General features: G+C 44.3%; 1 protein-coding gene across 1 annotated transcript in view; it reads left to right on the top strand.

The window, feature by feature from the left end:
* Positions 1 to 25,484, top strand: part of myo1f (myosin IF) — a 163,802-nt gene that overhangs the window by 94,343 nt on the left and 43,975 nt on the right. The window contains exons 9-13 of the mRNA XM_072244607.1: positions 5,169 to 5,301; positions 8,026 to 8,222; positions 16,985 to 17,065; positions 21,220 to 21,306; positions 24,278 to 24,361. Of these exons, the coding sequence (XP_072100708.1) occupies positions 5,169 to 5,301; positions 8,026 to 8,222; positions 16,985 to 17,065; positions 21,220 to 21,306; positions 24,278 to 24,361 (582 nt within the window). The remainder of the gene's footprint in view (positions 1 to 5,168; positions 5,302 to 8,025; positions 8,223 to 16,984; positions 17,066 to 21,219; positions 21,307 to 24,277; positions 24,362 to 25,484) is intronic.

Below are 25,484 nucleotides of genomic sequence, written 5' to 3'. Positions count from 1 at the left end.
GTGAGCCTGTCTCCATTCCTCCTGTAGTCCACAACCAGCTCCTTTGTTTTTGCGATTTTGAGGGAGGGGTTGTTTTCTTGACACCACTGTGTCGGGGTGATGACTTCCTCTCTGTAGGCTGCCTCATTATTATTTGAGATTAGGCCAATCAGTGTAGTGTCATCAGCAAATTTAATTAGCAGATTGGAGCTGTTGGTGGCGATACAGACATGGGTGTACAGAGAGTAAAGGAGGGGGCTTAGTACACACCCCTGAGGGGCACCTGTGTTGAGGGTCAGAGGGGCAAAGGTGAGGGAGCCCAATCTTACCACCAGCCAATGATCTGACGGAAAGTCCAGGGTCCAGCTACACAAGGCAGGGTGGAGGCCGAGGTCTCTGAGCTTCGTGTTGAGCCTGGAGGGAATTATGGTGTTGAATGCTGAAATGTATTCCAAACTGTTCCTTCTGTAAGAGTCCCATCTTCCCTGGAAGAGATCCAAGTGATCCAAAAATCTGAAGTCGTCCCTCCTGCACCATCTCCTTGGCCATATGTTAAACTGTATCGTCTTCCTATTTCCGACCTTAATAGCACATGGCACACATAGCAATCCTGAGATCACAACCCTGTTCTTTAACTTAGTACCCAACTCCCTGACCTCTGCTTGCAGGGTCTCCTCACTCCCTCCTACCTATGTCTTTGGTACTGACGTTGACCAAGACCTCTGGCTGCTCACCCTCCCTCAAGAATACTGAGGACTCAATTTGAGATGATCTTGACCCTTACACCACTGGAAACAACATACTATCCAGGAGTCTCGTTGTCATCCACAGAACCTCCTTTCTGTTCCCCGAGCTAAAGACTCCCCTGTTACTGTAGCTGACCACTTCACCCCCTTCCCTTCTGGGTCGCCAAGTCAAATTCAGTGCTGGAGACCCCTCCTGACAGTTACCCAGTTACCTGTGTCATGCACCATGGGTGTTACTACCTCCCTGTATGTCCTGCCTATCAGCCCTTCAGCTTCCCAAATGATCTAGAGTTCATTCAGTTCCAGCTCCAACTCTGTAGCATCTGCAGTTGGATGCACTTCTCACAGGTATAGTCATTGGGGTCACTGGAGGTCTCCCTGCCGTCACACATTTTTTATTTAGATTATTTAGCTTATGAGGACACTCAGTCCTCATTTATTGTCATTTAGAAATGCATGCATTAAAAATGATACAATGTTCCTCCAGTATGATATCACAGAAATACAGGACAGACCAAGACAAAAATTGACAAAAAACACATAATTATAACATATAGTTACAACAGTGCGAAGCAATACCGTAATTTGATAAGAGCAGACCATGGGCACAGTAAAAAAAAAGTCTCAAAGTCCCAATAGCCCCAACATCTCACGCAGACAGTAGAAGGGAGAAATTCTCCCTGCCATGAGCTTCCAGCGCCGCAAACTTGCCGATGCAGCATCCTGGAAGCACCCGACCACAGACGACTCTGAGTCCGCCCGAAAACTTTGAGCCTCTGACCAGCTCTCCGTCACCGAGCACCGAGCACCATCTCTGCCAAGCGCTTCGACCCCGTCCCAGCCACCGAGCAGCAAGCAAAGCCGAGGACTCGGGGCCTTCCCCTCTGGAGACTTCGGATCACACGGTAGCAGAAGCAGCAGCGAAACAGGCATTTCAGAAGTTTCACAGATGTTCCTCCGTGCTCTCACGTCTGTCTCCATCAAATCAGGATTGTGCACGGCATCCTACTTGACAGATAACAGATATTCATCACCGGAGTGGCTGTGTGCTCTGCATCACGTCGCCATCTTCTGAGCCATAAGAGGAGCATTCCGCTATCCTGCCTGGCATCCCCACTGTCCTAAATGTGCAATAAGACAGAAAGAAAGAATAAATAACAAAAGAAAATCTACCTATGGCCTACGCTTCTCCTTGCCAAAGCCTCTATGAGCCAATGCTATGGTGCCTCCTGCCTGATGGTAGGGGTTTAAGCAGATTGTTGAATGGCTGGGAGAGATTATTGACAATGCTAACGGGCCCTGCATATGCAGCGCTCCTGATAAATATCTCTGATTGATGGAAGAGAGTCCCCGATGATCCTCCAAGCAGTGTTCGGGATCCTTTGTCAGGATGTGGTCAGATGCCTTGCAATTCCCACGCCAGACGGTGATGCAGCTGGTCAGGACACTCTCGATGGTGCTCCCGTAAAAATTGGTTAAATTGGAGGGGTAGGGGAGATTCACTTGGCTCAATCTCCTCAGGAAGTGGAAATGCTGCTGTTCTCCTAATCATCCTGAGATTTGTTTAAATGTTCCTTCAACTTTCTTGCTCTGTCTAGAGGTTTGCAATCCAATTCTTTGCAGTGTGCTCTCAGAGTTTAACATTTCCCATTTTCTGTCCCTGAGATGAGCCTGAACGGAGCAGCTTTGGTACCCAGAATGGAGCACGCCACTCACTGAGCTCCCTCCAGATCCCCTGAGCAGCTGTAACTTAATTTCTCCATCTTTATATTCTGACCACTTGAGAATGCCAGGATTATGTTAGCCTTTTTAATTTTTCATTATACAGCTCCACAGGCTTTTAGTGGTTTCTGTACTTAGTCTCTGACATAACTCAGTCCCACAGGTACAGGCCTGTTGAAACTATTACAGACTTTGCTTCAGAGTGGAGGACCACACCCTTTCTTCACTCACAGGATTTGTCCATTTCCTCTATCTCTCTCTGAACGTTTGTAGCCGCCTGCTCCAGTCTGCATGAATCGCTGATAGAATCAGAGTTCCCATTATTATCACTGATTCATAGCACACAAAATCTGTTGTTTCGCTGCAGTAGTACATTGCAATGTATAATAATAAAACAATTTATAAATTAGAGTATGAAGAGTATAGTAAAAAATTAAGTAGTGCAAAAAGAGAGGGAAAAGATAGTGAGTTCATGGTTCAATGTCCATTCAGAAATCTGAAGGTGGAGGGGAAGAAGCTGTTCCTGAAACATTGAGTTCCTGTACCTCCTCCATGACGGTTACAATGAGAAGAGGGCCTGTCCTGGGTGATGGGGGTCCTTAATGATGGATGCCACCTTTTTGAGGCATCACCTTTTGAAGCTGTCCTGGATACTCGAAAGGCCAGTGTCCATGATGGAGCTGGCCGAGTTTACAACTTTCTGCAGCTTTTTCTGATCCTGTGCAGTGGCCCCTCTGTACCAGACGGTGATGCAACCATTGTGTCACCCAACCGCAGCTAAAAAAGCCTCCTTGCATTTACCCTATCTATACCGATCATAATTTTGTTTACCTCTATCAAAACTCCCCTCAATCTTCTATGTTCTCGAGAATAACGACCCAATCTATTCAATGTTTCCTTATATCTCAGATCCTCCAGTCCCAGCAACATCTTTGTAAACTATCTCTGCACTCTTTCAACCTTATTTATATCTTTCCTGTAGGTAGGTGACCAAAACTGCTCACAATACTCCAAATTAGCCTCTCCCCCCCCCCCCAACCTCTTGTACCATTTCAACATAACATCCCAACTCCTGGACTCAATACATTGACTTATGCAGGCTGATGAGCCAAAAACTTTCTTTATGACCCTATCTACCTGTGACCCCACTTTCAAGGAATTATGGAGCTCTATTCCCAGATCCCTCTGTTCTACCTCCATGCCCTACCACTCAGTATGTAAGACCTACCCTGGTTGCTCCTCCCAAAGTGCAACACTTCACATTTGTGTACATTAACTTTCATCCGCCATTTTTTAGCCCATTTTCCCAGCTGGTCCAGATCACTCTGCAAGTTTCAATAGTCTTTGTTAATGTCCACTACACCCACAATCTTAGTGTCAATATGTGGAAAGTTAAAATCACCTACTATTATGTCGTGGGCCAGTAACATGGTGAAGGATCTCACCCACCCTGCTCATGGACTGTTTGTCTCACTCCAGTTAGGGAGGAGGCTATGTAGCATCCACACCAGAACCACCAGACTCAACAACAGTTACTTTCCTCAAGCAGTAAGGCTGATCAACACCGCCACCCACTAACCCTCCCCTCCACACCCCAACCACCACTACTTTATCATTTCCTTATGTACAGACACTCCTGTGCCTAGCGTCACTTTATGAACATACAATCAATCTATATGTACAATCTATCTTATGTATTTATATTTATTGTGATTTTTTTATTATTGTGTTCTTTACCTTACTGAGTTTTGTTTCTGTGTTGCATCAGATCTAAAGTAACAAGTATTTTGTTCTCCTTTACATTTGCGTACTGGAAATGACGTTAGACAATCTTAAATCTTGAAGGAATTTGTACATTCTCCCCTTGCTCATTTGGGTTTCCTCCAGATCCTCCAGTTTCTTCCCATTTTCCATAAGCATACAGGTTATGGTTAATAAGCTGTGGGCATGCTATGTTGGTGCCAGAAACATGCTGATACTTGTGGGCACATTCTTGATGCAGACAATGCCTTTTATTGAATGAGTCGATGTTTCAATGTACCCATGACAAATAAACCTCATTGCTTTATTTTCTTTTTATTTGCAAATGAATCTCTAAAACATCCCAACTGTGCCAAACAATTCCCATCTGAGATTTGAGGGTCTGTTTGTTTGCCTAATGTTGCATTAGACTTGCCAAGCATCCTGAAAGAGAAAATGGTTATGAAACGTATAACGTAAGTGACAGTTGTCTGATCAGTATTTTATACCTTCTGTCAATGAAAGCTATTCCTAACATAATATTTTATTTGTAAACTAGGCTATCTCCTTTACACCATCAGACTTATGAGCAGAAATAGGCTATCTGGCTCATCGAGACTCCTCATGGCTGATTTATTATCCCCCTCAACCCCATTCTCCTGCCTTCTCCCGGTAACTTTTGATGCCCTGACTAATCAAGAAACTATCAACCTCTGCTTTAAGTATACTCAATGACTTGGCCTCCACAGCTGACTATGGCAATGAACTCTGCAGTTTCACAACCATCAATGCTCTATTTAAAAACTCATCATTAACTTGCTCAGAAAATGTAAGTCATTTATATGAGATATTTGTGAAATTTGTTGAATTGTTAAATTTAAGGAAAGTAACACCAAACCAGGTTCAAATTGACTTTATTTAATTTCAAATAGAATGAGAAACCTCCCAGCTAATGAGAACGGATCATTCTCTTCCTCATAGAATGCCATGCAAGTGATCGGTATTCCGGCTGACATCCAAATGATGGTGCTGCAGATCATTGCTGGAATCCTGCACCTTGGAAACATCAGTTTTGTTGAAGATGGAAATTATGCCAAAGTGGAAGACGAAGATCGTGAGCAAACTTAGATTTTTATTTCCTTCCTGATGATGATTGGTGGTTGAAGGAAGCCACAGTTCATGAAGAACCCTTTTTTCCATTTTTCTTCACCTTTTTTTTTCTCTCTGGAAGTGGAGATATTCCCAGCCTGGCCTGCCTCGTGCTCTGTATTTTGCAACTCCTACACCCCTTTGTCTTTGTTTCCTCTAACTGCTTCCCATTCACTTACTGAGCAGATAACCCTGGTCACAGTTCATCCCCATGGTAACCCCGGTTTTACTCTCTCAGAGACATCCCCCATCTCCCCCATCCCACCCCGCCAAACTCCCTGCAGCTTAGCAAGCCTCTTTTCTCTCCTTCCTGGTTCTGGCGAAGGGGCTCCACCTCGAAACATGAACACTTCGTCTTTCCACTCAGATGCAGTTTCACCTGTCGATTGTTTCAGCTTTTTCTGATTTTGCGATAAATTTAGTTGGCGATACAACATGATAACCAGCCCTCAAATCAGCCACAACATTGAACTGGAGAGGCTGAAATGAAGGTTTACAAGGATGTTGATGGGAAACTAAGATTTATGAGGATGTTGGTAGAAACAAATCTTTATGAGGATGTTGGTGGGAGATGAAGATTTACGGGGATGTTGGTAGGAGGTGAAGATTTACAGGGATGTTGGTAGGAGATGAAGATTTACAAGGATGGTGGTGGGATATGAAGATTTATGAGTATGGTGGTCGGAGACAAAGATTTACAAGGATGGTGGCGAGAGATGAAGATTTATGAGGGTGTTGGTGGGAGATGAAGATTTATGGGGATGTTGGTAGGAGATGAAGATCTACAAGGATAGTAGTAGGAGATGAAAATTTACAAGGATGGTGGTGGGAGATGAAGATTTACGAGGATTATGGTGGGAGATGAAGATTTATTTACAAGGATGGTGGTGGGATATGAAGATTTACAAGGGTGTTGGTGGGAGATGATTTACAAGGATGTTGGTTAGAGATGATGATTTACGAGGGTGTTAATGGAAGATGAAGATTTACGAGGGTGTTAGTGGAAGATGAAGATTTACAAGGGTGTTGGTGGGAGATGAAGATTTACAAGGGAGTTGGTAGGAGATGAAGATTTACGAGGGTGTTAGTGGAAGATGAAGATTTACAAGGATGGTGGTGGAAGATGAAGATTTACAAGGGTGTTGGGAGATGAAGATTTACGAGGGTGTTGGTGGGAGATGAAGATTTACGAGGGTGTTGATGGGAGGAGAAGATTTACAAGGATGGTGGCGGAGGATGAAGACTTACGAGGGTGTTGGTGCGAGATGATTTACGAAGATGTTGGTGGAAGATGAGATTTACAAGGATGGTGGTGGAAGATGAAGGTTTATGAGGGTGTTGGTGGGAGATGATGATTTATGAGGGTATTGGTGGGAGGTGAAGATTTACAAGGATGGTGGTGGGAGATGAAGAATTACAAAGCTGAGTAATTCATAAGAGGAATCAATAAGGTGAATGGTCACAGTCTTTTCCCTAGAATAGGGGAGTCCAAAGCCAGAGGCATAGAGGGGCCTGAGGAGCAATTTTTTCACAGAGTGTAATGAGTATATGAATGCGCTGCCAGGAGAAATGAAAGAGGCAGATACAATTATGACAGATGAATAAGAATGTTTTAGAGTGATAGAGACCAATGCATCTTGGTTGAACATAGAACACTATAGCATAGTGCAGGCCATTCGGCCCACAATATTCTGCCTGGATTTTAATCTACTCTAAGATCAACCTAACTCTTCCCTCCTCCATAGCCCTCCATATTTCTTTCATCCATGGTACAAAATTGTAACGGGTATAGATAGGGTAATGTAAGCAGGCTTTTTCCACTGAGGTCATGGATCAAGGGCAAAAGGTGAACATGAGGGGGAATTTCTTCCCTCTGAGGGTGTGAGAATGTGGACAAGCTGACAGTGGGAGTGGTGGATATGGGTTTGATTTCAACACTTGAGATATTTGGATAGCTATGTGGGAGGGGTATGGTCCACAGGCAGGTTGAACTAGGCAGAATAATGGTATACTATGGACTAGATGGGCTGAATAGCCTATTTCTGTGCTGTAGTGTTCTTTGACTCTGTTATTTGACTTTTTGACTCTGTGACAGTGACTCTAGAAGAGTTAGGCTGAAGGATCTATTTCTGTGTTGTATATGTAGAATATTTAGGTGGCCCAAAAATGAATCTGTATAGTATCAGCATAAAGAAATTGACTGCCTCATGACCTCCTTCAGTGCATGTCACCCCGGCTCATTAAAACCTTCTATGAAATTTCATTCTAAAAGACAGATGTTTCATAAAAAGACTTTTGCTGGAAGAAAGTAAATAGTATTCCTGATACCTTGGTCATCAGTTCCCATTTCAGTAGCAGCACTGTAGCGTAGCGACATTATTACAGCTGGCGACATTGGAGTTCAAAGTTCAGTTCCGCTGCCATCTAGGAGTTTGTATGGTCTCCCTCTGAGGTTTCCCCTGGGTGCTTCAGTTTCCTCCCACAGTCCATGGACGTACCAGTTATTTGGCTAATTGGTTACTTATTGTAAATTGTCCCATGATTAGGCTAGGGTTAAATCGGGGGCTGGAGGGCTTGTTCTGCGCTGTATCTCTGAATAAATAAAATGAAAGTAAAATAATTATAGACTTGTTGGTTGTGAAGAAGCTGCAGATGATTGATCGACTTTCTATCTGTCCCTGACTCAAAGGCTTGGCCTTTCCGGTGTACCTGCTGGGAATTGATCAAGGGAAGATGAGGGAGAAGGTGACCAGCAGAAAAATGGATAGTAAATGGGGAGGCAAGACAGAGTCCATCAACATGACCCTGAACGTACAACAGGCGGGTTACACCCGGGATGCCTTGGCCAAGGCTCTTTATGCACGACTGTTTGATTACCTGGTGGATGTAAGTATTTCTCAAATGATGGTTAATCTGTTACAGACTCCTGGGTTGTGTGGATTAAAATTTTAAGCTGTACACAGTGCGGATCATTAATACAGAGCTGCAGGTTGAAAGAATTTAATCATAAGACACAGGAGCAGCATTTGGCCATTCGGCCCATTGAGTCTGCTCCAGCATTCCATCATGGCTGATTTATTATCCCTCTCAACCCCATTCTCCTGCCTTCTCCCCATAACCTTTGACACCCCGACTAATCAAGAATCTATCAACCTCTGCTTTAATTATACCCAATGACTTGGCCTCCACAGTCATCTGTGGCAATGAATTCCACAGATTCACCACCCTCTGGCTAAAGAAATTTCTCCTCATCTCTGTTCTAAATGGACGTCCTTGCATTCTGAGATTGTGCCCTCTGGTCATAGACTCACCCAGTATAGGAAACATCCTCTCCACATGAGATTACCCATCACTGGGGTTTGGGACAGAATTATAGCTACTCTCCAGGCAACACGCATGGTCAAAGATCATAACCTTGGTCACTTGGTTGTTGTCTGTGTTGTTTTACTGAATATTGTGGGCATGTTATGTTGGCGCCAGAACATGTGGCGACATTTGCAGGCTGCCCCAGCACATCCTTGGATGTTTGGATGTTACCACAATGTATTTCACTCTTTGATATTCATGATAAATAACTGAAACTGAATCTGAAATCTTATCATTCTGCGTTTGTACATCAGAAATATCAATTGTTAGGAATGGTTTGTGTATTCCTTTCAAATGTGACATATAAAAATAGATCCATTATAACATCATTTAACCAACAAGCTCTTTTATCTTGTATTAGATGTTTTATATTTTAGTAGAACTATAATTTATTGAATTTCAAAGGGACCATATTCAGAAATTATAGAGAGCATTGCAGACCAGTTGTAATTAGAGGCAGTGGAATCCCCTGTGTTCAGCAATTTGGCCATTATCTGTAATCATAAGACCATAAGACAAGAGCATACTAAGGCCATTCAGCCCATTGTGTCTGCTCCACCGTTCCATAATGGCTGATTTATTACCCCGTCAATCCCATTCTCTAGCCTTCTCCTTATAATCTTAGATGTCCTTACTAATCAAGATCTTATCAACCTCCACTTTAAATATACCCTATAACTCGGCCTCCAGAGCTGTCCGAGGCAATAAATTCCATAGATTCATCACCTTCTGGCTAAAGAAATTCCTCCTCATCTCCATTCTAAAAGGATGTCCTTGTATTCTGAGGCTGTGCCCTTCGGTCCTAGGTTCCTCACTATAGGAATCATCCTCTCCACGTCCACTCTGTCTAGGACTTGCAATATTCAGTAGGTTTCAGTGAGACTCCCTCCCCCCCCCCATTCTTCTAAATGCCAGTGAGTGCAGGCCCAGAGCCACCAAGTCCTCCTCAGATGATAAATCTTTCATTCCCAGGATCATTCTCGTGAACCATCATCTTCACCTTTGTTCCTTACCACTTCGTACACTTATCCTCACAAAATGATGAGGATGTCATTCCCATTGAGCAGACATGCACATTGTATTGCGAAGAATGATCAAGATCTTCTCCCATCATTTGAGCTTCCAGTTCTGGTTCCCAGCTGTAAATTTCACTAACCGTGTGGATGCTGCTGTCATTGGCAATAATAAAAACAAAATAAAGTAAAATAAAATAAAATATCTGGACCTAGCACATGCACACACTCACACACATGCACACTCACGCGCACATGCTCTCGCACACACATGCTCTCACACACACACACACACACACACACACACACACACACACACACAAAGACACACACACATACATGCGCACATGCACACTCATACACGTACACGCACGCTTGCGCACACATATGCATGCGCACATGCACTCATGCGCACGCACACACATATGCATGAGTACACACATTCACACTCGCACACACGCACACCCACACTCGCACACATGCACACTCACACACACACATATACACCCGCACATGCACACTCACACACGCACACTCAGACTCATGCGCACATATTTACCACTCAAACACTCTTTATTTTACTTGTGCACAAGGAGAACAGCATGACAACTGTCAGTCACACGGTTCTGAATTCTGAACAGAAAACTGCTATTTTTATACAGAATTGGTTTATCAGTTATGGACATTGATCATTTGGTAAACTGTATACGTTTGAATTCTTTATTTGCAAGATCAATCTCACAATAAAGGTGTTAAAAGTCAATAGAAACCACAAGATGTCAAATGATGATACTTTGACGTTAGTAAAGCAATTGGTGTGTTTGCCTTGCATCACGTATCTCTGGTGTGCAAAGATAAGCTATGTTCTTCAAAGATCTTTCTTGATTGGGCTACCTGCACTCCCTCCTTGCCTGAAGATCATTAACCTTTGCCTTATTGCAACTTCCATACTACATGCAAGAAAGCACAACAATGTTTCTACTTCCACAGAAAACTAAGGGAATTTGGCACATCCCCGATGACCTTCAACAATTTTTACAGTTACTGTACACCGTAGAGAGCATCCTACCTAGTAACATCATAGCTTGGTATATCACCTTCTCTGCCCAAAACCACAAGAAATTTCAGTTATGAATACAGCCCAGGCCATCATGCAAAGCAGCCTCTTCTAAACAGTCTGTATAAACCTCCCTCTGCCTCCAGAGAGCAGCCAACATAATCAAAGAGTCCAAAAGCCTCTCTGGTCATTCCCTCCTCTCCCCAGTGCCACTGGACAGGAGACACAAAGGTATTGGGGCATTGTGTCATTGTCGACTGAAGGGCTTGTACTGTGATCTAATGTTCTAAAAACTTGAGAACACCTGCTGCCACGCTCAAGGATGGCTCTGTCATGCTATTATAAGAATGCCAAGATGGTGCTGGTGATATAAACGAGCAGATCTGAAAACCACTAACTATTCTACTAAATATGCTTCTTCTCGACAACACTCACTGCAATTTGCAGCCTGTTATTTCCCTTTGGAAGATGTGCTTTTGAACAATCTGGTTTTTTTTGCGGTAACCTGAAGGATTTGGCAAACTGTACTCTCGAGAAGGCAGATACAGCGGTGTTGGCCATTGCTGGAGTGGCTTTTAAGGCTGCATTGAAGTAGTGAGGCCTGGTTCTGAGAGCAATGAACAACTGATGTTCAGCCAGTTTAAGTGCTGGCCAGAGGCCACGGACGGAGAGTGTGTTCAGCTCACTACTCCATGTCGGCCAAGATTCCTCACCTGAGCCATCCCGACTGCTTGCGTCTGACCTGTTTCCCTCTCTTCTCGCTCCTACCATTAGGTACGAGGTGCAGGAGACTCTACCGGCTCCACTCGCCTCAGTGCTGAACTGACTCCGTGCTGTGGACTCTGTGGTTCATGTTCTGTGTGTTATTTGTTTCCATTTTTATTGTTTGCACGATCTGACCTTGAGTACATTATATGTCTGACTGTTGTGTGGGGTTTTTCATGGATTCTATTTTTTTTTATTTGTGCTGCCTTCAGGAAGGTGGATCTCAAGGTTGTATGTGGTATACCTATTTTGATAATAAGTGTGCTTTGAACTTGGACCTCTTTTGAGATACAGATGAACTCTTGGTCTCCCTGTGTAGCTGGAAATGATCGTTGCTTGTTGCTTGCTTGCACTGTACTTTCTCTTTCTATATTCTGCAACCTGTTTTTGTTCCCCCTTTTTTGTAAGCTTTGTGTGAAATGATCTATCTGCGTGATATGCAAACCACAACTTTTCACTGTATCTCTCAGCATGAGACAGGAATAAAGCAGCAACCAATCTCCAATGAGTACTTCCTGCTTTCAGTCTGAAGTAGCCAAGCTCGTGTTTGAGATGGATTCCTTATTCTGGAGAAATAGGTTCTTGTTCTTGTTAAACACCCTACTTTTCATTTACACACCTAAACCTTTCCCACTGAAAGGAACACAGGACCATTTCTTGTTATCAGTCCTTGTAATTCAACTGTTTCAGTCCTGGGAGTCCTTGAATTCTTATTCCAGGCCAAAATCTTGTTACCTTTCTAGTTCGATCGAGTTACTGCTATAAGACAAGGCCAATACAACATCTTTTCAAGCAACACACATGAAAGTTGCTGGTGAACGCAGCAGGCCAGGCAACATCTCTAGGAAGAGGTACAGTCGACGTTTCGGGCCGAGACCCTTCGTCAGGACTAACTGAAAGAAGAGATAGTAAGAGATTTGAAAGTGGGAGGGGGAGGGGGAGATCCGAAATGATGATTACTTTGTTATCCGTCCGTGTTCTACTCCACCAAATTTCAGTCTTTAGTACTTTGTGTCTGTTCCCTACTGGTGTTGTCGCCTCTGTTGAGTGGTGGGAGTGGAGTGTTGCGGTGGTATTAGACCATAACATTATGCATAAGACATAGGAGCAGAATTAGGCCATTCAGCACATCAGATCTGCTTTGCCTTTCTATTATGGCTGACTTTATTATCCCTCTCAACCCCGTTTTCCTGCCTCCTCCCCGTAACCTTTGACATCCTGAATAAACAAGAACCTATCAACCTCTGCTTCAAATATACCCAAAGACTTGGCCTCCATGGCCGTCTGTAACAATGAATTCCACAGATTCACTGGCTAAAAAATTCCTCCTCATCTCTGTTCTAAATGAAAGTCCTCTGTTCCGAGGCTGTGCCTCTGGTCCCATACTCCTCCACTGTAGGAAACACCCTCTCCATGTCCATTCAATATTCGATGGGCTTCAATGAGATCTCCCTCGTTTTCTCTAAACTCCAGAGAGTACAGGCCCAGAGGCATCAAACTTGCATTGTGTATATTGCTATGTGCTTTTTAATCATGGGCAGAGAACATCAGAAACCACAATACTAGATGAACAATTATTAATCATTTTTTCAATAAAAATAAAAATAAAAATCAATAAAATAAAAGTAGCTGCTTCTAAAAATAATTTTGTGAATTAAATTTACATGATAATTTCATATTTTGTTTATGATTTTTAATTACTAACTTGTAGAATGTTATTTCTGGTAAACTAAGTCAGTAGAAATAATAACACCACCACAGTGCACAGATGCAAAAAGTTCTGTAGATGCCAGAAATATTGAGCCACACACACACACACACACATGCACACAAAATGCCAGAGATACTCAGCAGGTCAGTCTGCGTCTATGGAGGGTAATGAACAGTCAATGTTTCGGAGTACAGTCCCTCGTCAGTATTCAGCACTTCTCTCCACAGGTGCTGCTTGACCTACTGGGTTCCTCCAGCACCTTGTGTGCGTTACACAGGGAGTGGCCGGGTGACGTTCTCTCCCTGGCAGTGTCTGCTTCAGGCCGCTCCTGGTCCTGGGTAATGTTTTGTAGTCTGCTTTCAGTGGGGGCTCACTGCAGTTGTACCCTGAGTACCAGGGTCCTGAGTAGGGCTTCTCACACTGGTCCTTCCGGGGCCGTTACCGTCAGGAGTCACGTGTTCCAGTACTGAGGATCATGCTTGTACACGGACTGCAGTGGTGGAACATCACTTTAAGCCACTGTGAATGGGTTTCCAACTGAATGACCAGCATAGCAGAATGGGATTTGAGCTTTCATTAACAAACTAATGGACAATTCCTCCAAAACTTCTAACTAGCCCAATGCAGGGTTTCAATCTAAAATAATCATTTTTATAATAATAATTCCTCTCCAGTTTGAGCTAGTTTTTAGTAAAAGATAACCATGTTCCTTGTCATCTTCTTTAGTCGTTCCTCATTTCATAAATACCCATGACCAACAGGCCTCCAAACAGTAGCCAGGATGTGAGCTACAAATTACAGTGGGAGATAGAAAAGGCATGTCAACAAGGCAACATTGCATTAGTCATGGAAGATTTCAATATGCAGACCAACTGGGAAAATCAAGTTGATGCTGGATCCCAAGAGAAAGAATTTGGGGAATGCCTCCAAGATGGCTTTTTGGAGCAGCTTGTGGTTGAGCCCACTAAGGGATAAGCAATTCTGAATTGGGTGTTGTGTAATGAACCAGAAATGATTAGGGAGATGAAGATGAAAGAACACTTAGTGATCATAATATGATAGAATTCACCCTTCAATTTGAGAGGGAGAAACTAAAGTCAGATGTATCGGTACTACAGTAGAGTAAAGGGAATTACAGAGGCATGAAAGAAGAATTAGCCAAAGTTGAATGGAAGGAGACACTGGCAGGGATGATGGTAGAATAGCAATAGCTGGAGTTTCTGAGAACTAGTCCAAAGGCACAGTATACACACATGCCAAAGAGGAAGAAGTAAAGGCAGGATGATGCAACCCTGACTAACGAGAGAAGTCAAGGCCAGCATAAAAGCAAAAGAGAGGGCACATAATATAGCAAAAGTTAGTGGGAAGTTAGAGGATTGGTAAATTTTTAAAAACCAACAGAAGAGAACTTAAAAAACCACAAGGGAGGAAAAGATGAAATATGAAGATAAGTTAGCCAATAATATCAAAAGTTATACCAAAAGTTTTTTTTTCAGATATATAGAGTTAAAGAGAGGTGACAGTAGATATCAGACCACTGGAAAGTGATTCTGGAGAGATAGTAATGGGCAACAAGGAAATGGCAAATGAACTGAATAAGTATTTTGCATCAGTCTTTGCTGTGGAAGACACTAGTAGTATGCCAGAGGTTTGAGAGTGTCAGGGGGCAGAAGTTAATGTAGTTGCTATTACTCGAGAGAAGGTGCTTGGGAAACTGAAATGTCTGAAGATATAAAAGTCACCTGGACCTGATGGAATACGCCACAGGGTTCTAAGAGAGGTGGCTAAAGAGATCGTGAAGACAGTAGTAATGAGCCTCCAAGAATTAATAGATTCTGTCATGGTTCCAGAGGACTGGAAAATTGCAAATATCACTCCACACTTCAAGAAGGGAGGGAAGCAGCAGAAAGGGAATTACAGGCCAGTTAGCCTGACCTTGGTGGTTGGAAAGATGTTGGAGTTGATTGTTAAAGATGTGGTTTCATGGCACATGACAAAATAGGCCAAGGTCCGCATGGTTTCCTCAAGGGAAAATCTTGCCTGACCAATCTAGTGAAATTCTTTGAAGAAATAACAAGCAGGTTAGACAAAGGAGAATTGGTTGATGTTGTGTACTTGGATTTTCAGAAGGCCTTTGTCAAAGTGCCACACATGAGGCTGCTTAACAAGCTACGAGCCCAAGGAAAGATTTACAGAAAAGATTTTAGCATGGATAAAGCAATAGTTGATTGGCAGGAGGCAAAGAGTGGGAATAAAGGGAGCCTTTTCTGATTGGCTGCCAGTGACTAGTGGTGTTCCACAGGAGCCTGTGTTAGGACCGCTTCTTTTTACGTTATATGTCTGTGATTTGGACGATGGAATTGATGACTTTGTTGCAAAGTTTGCAGACGATATGAAGATAGCTGGAGGGGCAGGTAGTTTAGAGGAAGTAGAGAGTCTGCAGAAGGACTTAAACAGATTAGGAGAATGGGCAAAGCAATAGCAAATGGAATACAGAATCAGACACTTTGGTAGAAAGAATAAAAGCATAGCTTATTTTCTAAATGGGGAGAAAATTTCAAAATCTGTGGTGCAAAGAGACGTAGGAGCCCTTATGCAGGATTCTCTAAAGGTTACCTTGCAGGTTGAGTCGGGGGTGAGGAAGGCAAATACAATGTTAGCATTCATTTCGAGAGGACTAGAATATAAAAGCAAGGATGTATTGCTGAAGCTTTATAAGGCAATGGTGAGGCCTCACTTGGAATACCGTGGTCAACTTTGGGCCCCTTACCTAAGAAATGCTGACATTGGAGAAGGTTCAGAGGAAGTTCACTAGAATGATTCCAGGAATGAAAGGATTATCATATGAGGACTGATTGATGACTCTGAGATTCTCACTGCAATTCAGAAGAATGAGGGGGATCTTATTGAAAGCCTATTGAATACTGAAAGGCCTTAATAGAGTGGATATGGAGAGGATGTTTCCTTTGGTGGGAGAGTCTAGGACCAGAGGCCACAGCCTCAAAACAGAGGGACATCCATTTAGAACAGAGATGAAGAGGAATTTCTGTAGCTAAAGGATGCTGAGTCTGTGGAATTTGTTGTCACTGGCAGCTGTGGAGGCCAGGTCAATGGGTGTATTTAAGGCGGAAGTTGGTAGATTCTTAATACATCAGGCATGAAAGGCAATGGGGAGAAAGCAGGAGAATGGGGTTGAGAGGGAAATGGATCAGTCAATGTGATATAGCAGTGTAGACTTGATAGGCCAAAAGGTTTAATTCTGCTCCTATGTCTTATGATCTTATGGTCTAAAATATCAGCAGTTTCCTTCCTTCCACAGATGCTGCTCAACCCGTTGAGTTCCTCTAGTAGAAAAGGCCATTAGACATAGGAGCAGAATTAGGCCATTTGGTCCATTAACTCTGTCCTGACATTCTATTGTAGCTGAGTTATTATCCTTCTCAATCCCATTCTCCTACCTTCTTCCCGTAACGTATGTCACCCTGACTAATCAACCTCCACTTTAAATACAGTCAATGACTTAGCTTCAGCAGCTGTCCATGGCAAAGAATTCCTCTCCACATCCTCTCTATCAAGTCCTATCAATGGTTCATTGAAATATTCATGCGAATTCAATTGAAAATTTGTTTGTTACCTTTAACTTTTCAAATTGAAACTTTTGATGGAGGGTTGCTTATTCCTCTGAACTACCCAACCATTTTAATTCCTTGTATCATGATATTGTCCTTCATCCTAGGCTGTCAACAAAGCTATGCAGAAGCCATATGAAGAATACAGTATTGGAGTGCTGGATATTTACGGGTTTGAAATTTTCCAGGTAAAATATAAAACCGATCCCTCACTTCTCCACAGAAATCTCAGAGCTGCTTTCTCGCTCAGCCTCTGCTTCTCCCGACTGTAGTGTGTATTGCGATCACTCGTGTTGAGTGTGATGTTCTCCGAAGGGGTTGTCAGGTGGCTGTAGATGCCGATCCGGGATCCAGATACTCTGGTGCAATGTGGACGCGAGGAAGCAGTGGCCGTGGTCAGTGGCTGGGGGTTTTGGATATTGCGTCTCCTTTCACAGCTGCCACTTGTTCTCTGCGGCGCAGTGAAGGTCGATCTCATGCAGCGCAGCTCCCTCTTGAACAGATTTCCTCTAGGTGTATCTATTGAGTCCAATGTCTTCCCAGTTTTTAAATTTAATGTGGAACTTCTTTACAACACACACAAAATGCTAATTTGATGTTATCTTTGAAGTGTTTCCTTTGCCCACCAGGGATTTACTGACCTTCCTTCAACTGGGAGTGAAGGATCTGTGTAAGGAGACATGAGTTAGACATCCAGATGACATGACCTATCCATTGGAGTTGTTGTTGCTTTATCATGGTGGAGATGCTGTTCATGATACTCTGTTGTTAGTGTGTCTGCCCTTCCAGCTGATCCTCAAAATCTTTCATAAGGATCCTTGGTGTTATTGTTCCAGGGCTTTCAGCTGTCTGCTGTAGGTGGTCCATGATTCAGCTCCATACAGTCATGTAAAAAGGACAACTGCTCTATTTGGAGCTGTAGGTCACAGTCTTCAACAACTCTTTTTCCTTAATTGTATGTAGACTCCACTCGCACTGCTCAGGTGCTGGTTGATCTCTTTACTTATTGAATGAATTGCAAATAGCAATGAAATTGGAGGAATTTCATTTGAATTCCATCCCTAACTCGTTGCCAGGACAGGGGACACACGTTGAATTGTTGGTGGTGAGGATCTATAGCTTTTGGTGAGAGGGTGTGTGATTTAAATTGTGGGGGCTTTCAGAGTGGTCATTTTAATAGTTCTAAACCAGCAAAAACAGGCATGTGGTTGGAGAGCCAAAAGTCATCCATGGGTCTTACCTGCCATAATCTTCCTGCAACCTTCCAGTCTATTCTTCTCAGTAGTAAAACATGGGATTGGATGAGTTTTACACAAAGAGGGATTGGGTAGAATATCCCATCTTCCCTACTGGGGCACAGGCTGCTGATTGCAGCTCACCAGTGACCTCTGTCCTGGGCCAGTCCATCACTGTGTCTCCAGGTGTAGCCCATCTCTTCGCTGTATCCTTCCTCTCCCAGGGATGAGGTCTTTCGAGCTTCTATTGGTGTTTCCTTTTTACAGGATGGGGTTGCTAGCCGCACAACAAACCCTCCTCCTCTCACAGCCAGGCCTGGGACTGTCCATGGAGGAGTGAGAATATCCCATAAGGAATGTTTTCCCATACTTGGACTGGCATATCCAATCTTCCAACCACAAGGTCCTCTAGAAACCTTTCTGTCCCCTCTTTGAAAGCTATTGCCTGCCCCTTGCCCCGCTGTCTCAGCCAATCATCTCCTCTCTCAGAGTGAGTGTACAGATGTGTGGGGCAACTTAAAACCTCCCTGAGCACACACTGCCCAGGTGGAGACACACTGGCACATTGGTTACACTTTTACCCGGGTTCCATTTAAACCTGTCACTGACACTTAACTTTTTCTGTAAGAACAATGATAAGACCATAAGACATAGGAGCAGAATTAGGCTTTTCAGCCCATCGAGTCTGCTCCGCCATTCTGTCATGGCTGATTTATTATCTCTCTCAACCCATTCTCCTACCTTCTCCCCATAACCTTTGATGCCCTGACTAACGAAGAACCAATCAAGAACGAGGGGTCACAGTTTGAGGATAAAGGGGAAGCCTTTTAGGACTGAGATGAGGAAAAACTTCTTCACACAGAGAGTGGTGAATCTGTGGAATTCTCTGCCACAGGAAACAGTTGAGGCCAGTTCATTGGCTATATTTAAGAGGGAGTTAGATATGGCCCTTGTGGCTAAAGGGATCAGGGGGTATGGGGGGGAAGGCTGGTACAGGGTTCTGAGTTGGATGATCAGCCATAATCATACTGAATGGCAGTGCAGGCTTGAAGGGCCGAATGGCCTCCTCCTGCACCTATTTTCTACGTTTTCTATGTTTTCAACCTCTGCTTTAAATATACCCAAACACTTGGCCTGCATAGCCATCTGTGGCAATGAATTCCACAGACTCACCACATATTGGCTAAAGAAATTCTTCCTCATCTCAGTTCTAAATGGACATCCCTCTATTCTGAGGCTGTGCCCTCTGTTCCTAGACTCCACCATGACAGGAAACGTCCTCTTCACATCCAGTCTATCTAGCTCTTTCAATATTTAATAGGTTTCAATGATATCCCCCAATAATGATGATAATACTGGTTAAATCCTGGGGAGATTTATAGTAAGACACTGGCTCAAGGTCCTAAGGGACATTGTTTTGTGGATGAGACCCAAGAGACTGCAGAGGCTGGAATCTGGTATAGATAGGATGGGCTGATTGGATCTCCTGTGTGCCATGCCAATATTTGAAGTTCATGAACAGTTACTACCCCTCAGCCATCAGGCTCCTCAACCAGAGGGATAACTTCACTCAACTTTACTCAATTTCACTCACCTCAACACTCCCACAACCTATGGATTCACTTTCATGGACTCTTCATCTCATGTTCTCAATATTTATTGCTTATTTATTAAGTTATTATTTTTCTATCTCTCTTTTTGTATTTGCACAGTTTGTTGTCCATCTTGCAAGTGGTTTTTCATCGATTCTATGGTTTTTCTTTGTATTTATCAGAACCAGAATCAGGTTTAATATCACTGGCATATGTCGTGAAATTTGTTGTTTTGAGGCAGCAGTACATTGCAGTACATTATAATAAAAAAACTATAAATTGCAATAAGAAGTATGTATAAAAAATTAAATTAAATAAGTAGTTCAAAAAGAGAGGGGGAACAATGGTGAGGTAGTGTTCATGGGTTCATTGTTCATTCAGAAATCTGATGGCAGAGAGAAAGAAGCTGTTCCTGAAGCATTGAGTGTGTGTCTTCAGGTTCCTGTACCTCCTCCCTGATGGTAGCAATGAGAAGAGGGTGTGTCCTGGGTGATGATGGGTGCCACTTTTTTGAGGCATCACCTTTTGAAGGTGTCCTTGAAGCGGGGGAGGTAGAGTCCATGATGGCCCTGGCTGAGTCTACAACTTTCTGCAGCTTTTTTCGATTCTGTTCAGTGGCCCTTCCCCACCCCCATACCAGACAGTGATGTGACCAGTTAGAATGCTCTCCCCGGTGTGTCTGTATAATTTTGCGAGAGTCTTTGGTAACATATTAAATCTTCTCAAACTCCTAATGAAATACAGTTGCTGCCATGCCTTCTTTGTAAATGCATCCATAAGTTGGGCCCAAGATAGATCCCCAGAGATGTTGACACCCAGGAGCCTGAAGCTGCTCACCCTTCCATGAGGGCAGGTTTATTCTCTCGACTTACCCTCCTGAAGTTCACATTCAATTCCTTGGTCTTATTGACATCGAATACAATAGTTGTGTCACGAGCAAATTTATAAATGGCACTTGAACTGTGCCTAGCCACACAGTTGTGGGAGTAGAGAAAATAGAGCGTGGGCTAAGCACACATGCTTGAGATGCGCTGGTGCTGGTTATCAGTGAGGAGGAGATGTTATTTTCAATCCACACAGACCGTGGTCTCACAGTGAGGAAGTCGAGGATCCAGCTGCAGAGGGAGGTACGGAGGCCCAGGTTTTGGATATTTTTGATTAGAACTGAGGGTATGATTGTGTTGAACACTGAACTGTAGTCATTAAGCAGCAGTCTGACATAGTATTACTATTGTCCAGGTGCTCCAAGGCTGAGTGGAGAGCCAGTGACCTATCGTGGCGATATGCAGGTCCAGGTCCATGCTTGGGCTTGACCAACCTCTCAAGGCGCTTCATCACAGTAGATGTCAGTGTCACGGGGTAATAGTTACAGAGGCAGCTTACTCTGCAGTGATTGCCCACAAGAAAATTAATCTCAGGGTTGTATGCGGTGACATATACTTAGTTTGATAATAAGTTTACTTTGAACTTTGAACTTTTGATGTTTAAGAATAATACTTTCCTTCTCTCTCACAGAGAAATGGGTTTGAACAATTCTGCATTAATTTTGTGAATGAGAAGCTCCAGCAGATTTTCATTGAATTAACCCTGAAGGCAGAACAGGTAAGAAAGTCATGACAAGCATTGCCAATCTATTAGTCAGTGCTAACATTACCTGAGTAAAATTATTGGGGTTCTGTACTTTGCTTCTATAGGGATACTCAATGTATAATTAAAAGTGTTGCAAGTCATACAGTGTGGCAGAGTGTTTCTGATCCACTCATGGCCGAGTTTGGGTGAAAGCAGAGTGAGGATGCAGAGTGCCCAAGACGCTTGGGGTGTCTGACACACTGGTGTACAGACGGCCAAAAATAGGCAGAGTCTCAGCCTACTGAACGTGAACTCTGACTGGGTGTTCGGCTTTGACGTCCAGAATCCAGGAACCTCTCCCCCTTCCAGCCTCATCCCATGTGAGCCAGAATCAGAATCAGGTTTATCATTACTGGCACGTGTCGTGAAATTTGTTAACTTAGCAGCAGCAGTTCAATGCAATACATGATATAGAAGAAGAAGAAAAAAGAAATAATAATAAATACATAAATAAATCAGTAAATCAATTACAGTATACGTATATTGAATAGATTAAAAATCATTTAAAAACAGAAATAATACATATTTAAAAAGTAAGATAGTGTTCACAGGTTCAATGTCCATTTAGGAATCGGATGGCAGAGGGGAAGAAGCTGTTCCTGAATCGCAGAGTGTGTGCCTTCAGGCTTCTGTATCTCCTACCTGATGGTAACAGTGAGAAAAGGGCATGCCCTGGGTGCTGGAGGTCCTTAATAATGGATGCTGCCTTTCTGAGACACCGCTCCCTGAAGATGTCCTGGGTACTTTGTAGGCTAGTGCCCAAGATGGCGCTGACTAGATTTACAACCTTCTGCAGCTTCTTTCGGTCTTGTGCAGTGGCCCCTCCATACCAGACAGTGATGCAGCCTGTCAGAATGCTCTCCAGGGTACAACTATAGAAGCCTTTGAGTGTATTTGTTGACATGCCAAATCTCTTCAAACTCCTAATGAATTATAGCCGCTGTCTTGCCTCCTTTATAACTACATCGATATGTTGGGGCCAGGTCAGATCCTCAGAGATCTTGACACCCAGGAACTTGAAGCTGCTCACTCTCTCCACTTCTGATCCCTCTATGAGGATGGGTATGTGTTCCTTCGTCTTACCCTTCCTGAAGTCCACAATCAGCTCTTTCATCTTACTGATGTTGAGCCAAGACCCCCTCCTGGTGGTGCTCAGTAGCAGAGTGTGTGAGGGAAAAGAAGGCAGGCGAGTGTGCGAGTGCATTCTGAATGGTGAGTGTGCAGGTGCATTCTGAATGGTGAGTGTGCAAGAACATTCTGACTGGTGGGTGTGTAAGAGCATTCTGACTGGTGAGTGTGTGAGAGCATTCTAGCTGGTGAGTGTGCGAGAACATTCTGACTGGTGAGTGTGTAAGAGCATTCTGACTGGTGTGAGTGCATTCTGACTGGTGAGTGTGCAAGAACATTCTGACTGGTGAGTGTGTAAGAGCATTCTGGCTGGTGAGTGTGCGAGAGCATTCTGGATGGTGAGTGTGCGAGAGCATTCTGGATGGTGAGTGTGCGAGGGCATTCTGGCTGGCGAGTGTGCGAGAGCATCCTGGCTGGCGAGTGTGCGAGAGCATCCTGGCTGGCGAGTGTGCAAGAACATCTTGGCTGGTGAGTGTGCAAGGGCATCCTGGCTGGTGAGTGTGCAGGAGCACCCTGACTGGTGAGTGTGTGAGAGCATCCTGGCTGGTGAGTGTGCACGAACATTCTGACTGGTGAGTGTGCGAGAGCATTCTGAATGGTGAGTGTGTAAGAGCATTCTGACTGGTGAGTGTGTAAGAATATTCTGACTGGTGAGTGTGTGAGAGCATTCTGACTGGTGAGTGTGCAAGGGCATCCTGGCTGGTGAGTGTGCAAGGGCATCCTGGCTGGTGAGTGTGCAGGAGCACCCTGACTGGTGAGTGTGTGAGAGCATCCTGGCTGGTGAGTGTGCACGAACATTCTGACTGGTGAGTGTGCGAGAGCATTCTGAATGGTGAGTGTGTAAGAGCATTCTGACTGGTGAGTGTGTAAGAATATTCTGACTGGTGAGTGTGTGAGAGCATTCTGGCTGGTGAGTGTGCAAGGGCATCCTGGCTGGTGAGTGTGCAAGAACATCCTGGCTGGTGAGTGTGCAAGAGCATTCTGGCTGGTGAGTGTGCAAGAGCATTCTGGCTGGTGAGTGTGCAAGGGCATCCTGGCTGGTGAGTGTGCAAGAACATCCTGGCTGGTGAGTGTGCAAGAGCATTCTGGCTGGTGAGTGTGCAAGGGCATTCTGGCTGGTGAGTGTGCAAGTGCATTCTGGCTGGCGAGTGTGTGAGAGCATCCTGGCTGGTGAGTGTGCAAGGGCATTCTGGCTGGCGAGTGTGTGAGAGCATCCTGGCTGGTGAGTGTGCGAGGGCATTCTGGCTGGTGAGTGAGTAAGAGCATTCTGGCTGGTGAGTGTGCGAGAACATCCTGATTGGTGTGCACCAGCATCCTGACTGGTTGCGTCATGTCCTGGTACAGCAATTACAACGTGCAAGAATGCATGAGGCTTCAGGACAGTAGTTCCATCTCAGGCACAGTCCTTTCCTCCAGTGACAGCATCTGCAGGAGGCAGCAAAGACCCCACCTTCTAGGCCATTCCACCTTCTCCCTGCTGCTATCAGACAGGAGGTACAGAAGCCTGAAGCCGCAAACCAGCAGGTTCAGCAACAGCTACTTTCCTCCAACCATGCCCAGCCCTCCTCGTTTCACAGCCGGGCTTGGGACTGTCCATGGAGGAGTCTGTGCTTGTGCAGATGACAATAAATTCAATTTGCCTTGACCTGAGGCACGTCCTGCAGACATGTGTGCACACAGAGGAAAGCCCATTGCCCACTGCTAGGTTACTGCACCTTTCCAAGTGAGTTTGCCTGTGATGGCCCAAACATGATAATGGAGACTGAGCCAAATTCCCAAGGCCTGTTGATGCATCCAATGTCTTTCTGGTCAACAGGAGGAATACGTACAAGAGGGGATAAAGTGGACACCTATTGAATACTTCAATAACAAAGTTGTCTGTGACCTAATCGAGAACAAGGTAAGCCATTTTGCCAAGTATAGATAAAGAATGATGGAAGTACTGGGCGGATCAGGCAGAGTCAAAGGTGCAAAGGTTCATTTTATTATCAAAGTATGTATGCAGAATACACCTCTGAGATTTGTCTTCTCCAGATAGTCTTAAAATACAGAAAACCATAGAAGCAGTTTTAAGAGGGCCGGCTGGTGGCGCAATGACATCGGCGATGGACCTGGGAGCAGACGTTCTGGGCTCGAAACTAGTCGGGTCTGCCCCCGAGTACGCTTTCCATCCGTGCCAGGTTGAGTGTCGAGACCGCCATTCGACCTCGTAAAACAAAGGAAAAATTACTGCGAAAATGTCTGTGTGAGGAGTGGCGCGCCACACAGTCTCTCTCTCGCTCTGCGCCTTGTAAAAGCCATGAAAAGAGATCATCATGGACGCACGCACGGGCACGCAGACGCACACGCACAGTTGCGCACGCATGCACACGCACAGACTCGCACGCGCACAGTTACACGCCAAAAAAAATGTAGTTATAAGAAAGACATCAATTACCCCCCCACCGCACAAAAAGAAAAAGAATCTAAAACTAGCAAACGCCAACCCCTCCCTCACACAAAAACTAACAGATCACCAACATGGAGAAACAACAAGAACATCAAACCCCAAATCCCAGCCCACCAATCAGCAACAAGAACATCAAATCCCAAACCCCCCCAACCCACCAATCAGCAACAAGAACATCAAATCCCAAACCCCCCCCAACCCACCAATCAGCAACAAGAACATCAAATCCCAAACTCCCCCCAACCCACCAATCAGCAACAAGAACATCAAATCCCAAACCCCCCCCAACCCACCAATCAGCAACAAGAACATCAAACCCCAAACCCCAGCCCACCAATCAGCAACAAGAAAGAATGGGCGAGAACACAAAAAAATATAGAACTGAAAGAGGCCAATAGTAACTACAATCCATAAATCTCAGAATTTTGATAACATTTCTGAGAGCATCAGGACCTAGCGGCCCCTCCAACGGCATCCGTACCCAGCAGCCTCTCTGAAGGAAGTGACACGAAACAGCAATCTCGCCAAGGGCAGCGATATGAACCAATGGCCTCTCCAAGAAACACCTGCTCTC

This window comes from Mobula birostris, chromosome 26, assembly GCF_030028105.1.
Source record: "Mobula birostris isolate sMobBir1 chromosome 26, sMobBir1.hap1, whole genome shotgun sequence".
Taxonomy (NCBI): Eukaryota; Metazoa; Chordata; class Chondrichthyes; order Myliobatiformes; family Myliobatidae; genus Mobula; species Mobula birostris.
This window is presented reverse-complemented; position numbering and strand designations above follow the sequence as displayed.